This window comes from Salarias fasciatus, chromosome 11 (genome assembly GCF_902148845.1).
Source record: "Salarias fasciatus chromosome 11, fSalaFa1.1, whole genome shotgun sequence".
NCBI lineage: Eukaryota > Metazoa > Chordata > Actinopteri > Blenniiformes > Blenniidae > Salarias > Salarias fasciatus.
This window is the reverse complement of record NC_043755.1, coordinates 3,915,419-3,921,513: the sequence shown is the minus strand read 5'-3', so window position 1 is coordinate 3,921,513 and position 6,095 is coordinate 3,915,419. Positions and strand designations below refer to the sequence as shown.

Here is a 6,095-nt window from a genome sequence, read left to right as displayed (position 1 = left end):
GGCTCTTTTTTTCATCGACTGTCCAGGGTCAGGGAGGAAGACGGCCCCATTCCTCTGAGCCACATGCCCCAAAACGGCACCGACAGGCGGCTCCGCGCACACGCAGCACCGCGGCCACCCGCGGAGCTCTGGCGACACCTGCCGGTCAGATGATGGAACTGACATTTTTGGGGTTTTTTAATACACAATTTTTAAAACGTTTAATACAATTTTGTAGTTTGTTTATATTGAATCAGTGAAACAAATTGTGATATGTATCACAATTACACAAATACATCACTAAAAATATACATTTTTAGCTTATCGCTCATCATAGCATATATTTTATTGTATATTATGACTTGCACATATTACGATTTTATATCATTATAGCTTAATTTTTATGGCCTGATTTAATGTTTTCACTTTCTTTTAGATTTATTATATTCTATTCTGTGTTCCTTTTGGGATTAAGTAATTATTTTCTCTTCTCTACTCTCCTCTCCTCTTCATTCACTGATTAATTTTCTATCTGGCTCTGTTAAGTTGGTCATTTGTTTCAATGAAGGGACACTGAAAACTAAATCTGTGTGTGTGTGTGTGTGTGTGTGTGTGTGTGTGTGTGTGTGTGTGTGTGTGTGTGTGTGTGTGTGTGTGTGTGTGTGTGAGAGAGAGAGAGAGAGAGAGAGAGAGAGAGAGAGAGAGAGAGAGAGAGAGAGAGAGAGGGAGAGAGAGAGAGGTCAAAAACATTGGCTATTATTCAGTTGCAGAACCTGCATGACAGCCTTTGAAGGTCACATGCATTCATGGAGAAGTGAGATTATGCCACTCTGTTGAATGTTTCTAGTTCCCTGTTTGGTTCAAGCAAAGGTCATGTAAAAGTGTAATTTACATCAGGGTTCATTGATTGACAGTATTAAAGAGCTCAGATCATAATTTGTTCCTATTTACATTGCTGAAGTGTTTTCTGTTCGGGGCTTCACCTCAACGTTTGTGGTTAAGCCAGTGTACTTGTACTGTACTTCTCTTTAAAAAAACACTTTTGGGAATCGGAACAATCTCAATTCCACAGAAAATCATGATAGAAAGATTTTATCCCTTTAAGTTTTTGGAAAGATTAGTTTATTGTCTGTTTAAATAGCAGTGTCATTATTGGACTTCAGCCATGAAGGGCTAAAAGCAGAACTCCAGATTGTTTCAACCCCTCTGAACACTTTCAGACGTCTGGTGTTGTGTGTTCTGCTATCTTGAACTTTTGTAATTCATTTTGAATTAATCTGGACGAGTTTCACATTTAGGAAAATCTCTCAGTTAAATAGCTCAATATCAAGTCTGCAGAGGACAGAAAGAGAGCTGAAACAATATCACAAAAGAAGCTGGATATGAATGAGTGAGTGAGTTTGTGCAGGTTGGTTCACAAAAGATGGAGGTTGAATACACCATGTCTACTTCTTTCCATTGCTGTTTTTTAGACTGCAAGGATGGAAACCAGAGACCTTTCAAAATGTGAAAACTCCACTAAGAAAATCCCAGAATCAATTCAAGGTTTTCTTGCTGTGAGACTAACCACAACAATATCATGAAACCAAACTTGGTCAGTTCGCTTTAAGTTTCAGACCGATATAGTCTATAATGGCTCACTTTTGTGAGGAAGTGATTTCAGGAACGTGAGTTCATTGATACTCGATGATTTACCTCAGCTTGTCTGTCTCGATATAAATCCTGAAGCAAACATTCTCAAGGGATTTTCACATGATCGACATAAGATTATGCATAATAATAGAAAGTACAAAAACATTTTGATAAAACTGAAGACCATCTTCAGTTTGAGCCACAATTCTCTGTGACTATGCATTTGGGTCATTTTTCCCCTCGGTTGTGTGGTCAAAAAAAATGTTTAAGTCATCACATTATCATCATCATCATCATCATCATCATCATCATCATCAAAAACATTCTCCAGAGTAGATGAGAAAAAATTTCTTGAGAAAATGTTCCACTTGAGAAGTTTCCCAATGAAATGAACTACAGCTTCGTGTTAAATGAAGCAAAGATACAGAAGGGCCACGCTGACACAAGTTGAAAACAAATAATTACAAAATTTCATGCAGGCGAATGTATGACGGTGTTTTGCTTTCAGGAATGTGATCAAAACAATGCATCGTGGGGGCTATTTTGTGAAATGACTTTGCATTTATGAATTTGGGTAATAAAGTGATCAGGTTCTTAAAGTACGTTGCAAAGAATAATGCTTCCTGTTATTAGTTCATATCATTTTCCTTCTAACTTCTCCTTTTCCACATCTACAATTAACAGAGCAGAGGAGCCAATCAGAGACGAGGATTCTTGAAAGCCCCGCCCACCAATGAAAGCGAAACGTCAGAGCGTCAGTGGAGGGCGTGAGTGTTCTTGCTGTCGTTCTCTATCTGTGATTTTAATCAAAAAGGAGACAGTCCAAAGACTCCGCGGTCTGTTCTTTGTGTGTGAGTGTATTTTTTTTTCTTTTGTCTAACTTTAAAAGTAGGAGAGTTTCCAGTCATGAAGAAGACCTGCAGCTCTCAGCTGAGGCGCTCTGCCGTCCTCGTCCTGGTCCTTCACAGCCTCACTGCGCTCTCCCAAAGTAAGACTGACTGCTCACAACTTCACTATCACACAAACACGCGAGAATTAAACAGCATTTTTACCGTCTTTAGGTACAAATACACACTGAATAAATCCAGCTTCTGCTTTAAAGGAGCAACCTCCTCTAACGAAAGAGATTATTCAGGAGAAATAACCTCAATTTCAGAAAGTTTATATTCTGAGGTGTATATCGACAGTTCGTGTTATTTTCTGTCAATGGAAGGTTTGAGAAGATCACAAATTGAGATTGAATTTAAATTCTGATTTATATTTTTCAAAATTTCTCGATCAGACGAGAAACCCCCCTTTCTACATGTGGCTACAGAGTTCAGAGAATATTTGGCTAATTAAATGAGTTTATTTGGAAGAACAAAATCAAGACAAATAAAGAGCTATATCCGCTCCAGAAAAGTGGAGCAACAACCTATAGCTTGGTTAATTTTTTACATTTACCTTACACCTCTTGGGTTGGGTCTTTATGGTTCTCTTCTGGAGTCATTAATAGCCTCCAGTAAACAAAGTGTTGAACTCCTCAGCAATCTTTATCAGTAATGAGGCCTATATGATTCAGTTTATGTAAGGGTTCTGGACTCTTCCTGGATGTAGCAGTGTAGTCAGTTACAAGCTTAGGCTACAGATCTCTCTTCCTGTACGTGTTTTTTTAAAAGTGACCAAAATCTAGAGAGAGACAGTTTGGTTAAAGAAAAACTGCTGAGACTGCTGTAGTGGCAGAAATATGCTACATAAGTAATTTCCATTTACTATAAAGCAGCAACATCTGGTTAAATCTGGATTAGTCACATAATACATGACTTTTTACCTGAATCTTCTTTGTATCTCAGTTTTGTTCCTGGTTAGTTATTTAATGCTCACTGAAGAGTTGGTTGCTGTTTGTTTTTGCTCATTTTGTTGTATTGAATTTATATTAACAACATTTTTTTCTCTTGTCTTTTTTCTCTGTAGTTGACCATGAAATCACATATGTGGTTGGCTGTTTTAAGGATGGTCCAGTTCAAGTTCAGTTTGAATTTGATTCCGAGGAGATGATATATGCGGACTTTGACAACAGCACACTTGTATACACCTTTCCTTCTTTCTTCATGTTTGACCCAACTAAAGTATTTGATACAGAACACGTTTTTAGAAATGCCAGAAAAGCCAAAAAATCATGTCCGCTTGTTTTGACGTACGTGATCGGAGAAGAGAAACATCCTCCAGAAAACACAGGTAAGGGTCATTTTCTGTACTTCCTTGACAGTATTGTCTCTCTTACAGTAAATAAACCTTGGTGAACGTTTTTATTTCTTTTTAACTTTCTTAAAGATCCCCCTGACAGCGTCCTCTACTCTGCTGAAGAAGTGAAGTTCGGAGCTGAAAACACGCTTGTCTGCTTTGTAAACCACTTCTTCCCTCCTTCCATCAAAGTCAGCTGGACCAAAAACAACCAGCCGGTGTCAGAGGGGGTGTCGCTCAGTCGATATTATCCCAACAGCGATGGAACCTTCCACCAGTTCTCCACCCTGAAGTTCACCCCAAACAAAGGTGACATCTACTCATGCACTGTGGAGCATGAGGCTTTGAAGAGTCCCAAAACAAGAATCTGGGGTGATTATGCTGAGCTGCTTTTTAACATGTTAAAACATCACCTTCACATCTTCATTTTTTTTATTATTTAAGAATATCTCATTGACGTCACAACTTCTTTACATTAAGATATGGACAGTGGAGGAGCCATAACTAAACTACTATTACAAGACAAAGTACCATCCACACAACAACAACACACACACTCCTGCACCATTCCTCCTTCAATGAGTTATTAATGATGAGCTTGAAATTATACATAGCTCATGTGAGCATCAGGTAAATTTCAGGCATATTTTGAGGCAGATTTTCTCATGTTAGTACAAACTATTGGTTCATTGAAAAGCAACCTCTTGGAAGAGCACAGCTGATCGTTATAGCAGGGTTTAAATATGTTATTAAGTGCTGATTTGTAACTAATGAATTTTCTTCTCTATTTCCAGAATCGGATGTCGTTCATGAAAGTGATTCAGTGGGCTGGGACATTTACTGTGCTTTGGGTCTGGGCTTTGGCTTTCTGGGAGTCGCCATCGGCACATTTTTGATTGTCAAGGGACTCGAGAAAAAGTAATTAGTTGGTATTTGAGAGATTACACTAAATAATGTTGACTGACATTTTTTATTTATCACTTTTCTTTTAAAAAATATCTACAGTGGTTATTTGATTTATCAGTCGATACTGTGATTGATTCTGTTCTCATTTTACTCCGTTTGCATTAGTATTTTATAATTTGATTTCGAAACAGTGACACATGAATAAAATGTCCATTTTCCTTTGTGATTTGTTGTGATTTCTTTCTTAATGCTCAATTTCTCACTACAGAGACAAGTGAGACATTATTAACTGTGTGTTGAAACATATCGGACATATCCTAGAATTTATTTACTCATGGAAATATATCGCAAAGTTTATTTCTAGTTTATTAATTCATATTTGATTTCTCTTCTTTGAAATGTTCAATATTCCTGGATGAACTGGCCACTCCAGCATGGTTGTGCAGTGGTTAGCACTGCCTTTTCACAGAAACAAGACGTAGACTGGTTCCTCTGTTTGCATGTTCTCCCTTTACCTGTGTGGGGTTTCATCTCTGATACTCTGGCTTCTTGCTACAACATGCTTCTCAGGCCGATCCACCCTCTAATGAAGTCTCTCAGTAAAAGAAAATGTGCTGTAATTGAGCTGTATTTGCTCACAAAATGAGTCCTCCAGTATGAACATTAAATCATACAGTGGATGTTCTGCATGGAGGAGTGAAACAACTCTCAATAGTGTGTGTATGTTGAGTGTGTATCTCTCTTAGTCTAATTAGAATATAATTCCTTTCCAGTCCTGTTTTTTCGACTGTGTCAGGAAACCAGAGACCTTTGACAATATGCAGACTCCACAAAAAAAGGCCCATAATCAATTCAAGGTTTTCTTGCTGTGAGACTGCAGCACTAACCACAACAATATCATGAAACCAGACTTGCTCAGTTCGCTTCAAGTTTCAGACCGATATAGTCTCTAATGGCTCACTTTTGTGAGGAAGTGATTTCAGGAACATGATTTCATTGATACTCGATTTTCCCTCAGCTTCTCTGTCTAAATCCTGAAGCAGACATTCTCAAGGGATTTTCACATGATCGACATACGATTATGCACAATGATAGAAAGTACACAAAGATTTTGTTGGGTTTACAAAGAATTGATCTGTGGGAGGTTGGAAAGACCATCTTCAGTTTGAGCCAATATGTCACCATTCCGTGTCATTAAGTATTTGGTTCATTTTTCCCCCCTCGGTTATGTGGTCAAAAAATGTTTTAAGAAATCTCACGTCATCATCATAATTATCATACAAAAAAATCCTCCAGAGTAGATGAGAAAAAAAACATTTCGTGAGAAAAATTCCCTCTTGAGAGGTTTCCCACTG

The 6,095-nt window shown here is 38.0% G+C and overlaps 1 protein-coding gene across 1 annotated transcript; it reads left to right on the top strand.

Annotated features, from left to right (window-relative positions):
• The first annotated feature begins 2,408 nt into the window (after positions 1-2,408).
• On the top strand, positions 2,409-4,962 carry LOC115396466 (H-2 class II histocompatibility antigen, A-U alpha chain-like). Its single transcript, XM_030102346.1, has 4 exons — positions 2,409-2,599; positions 3,565-3,828; positions 3,925-4,206; positions 4,629-4,962. Exons 1-4 carry the CDS (start codon positions 2,518-2,520, stop codon positions 4,754-4,756), a joined length of 756 nt encoding a protein of 251 aa, XP_029958206.1. The 5' UTR covers positions 2,409-2,517; the 3' UTR covers positions 4,757-4,962.
• Positions 4,963-6,095: the final 1,133 nt, after the last annotated feature.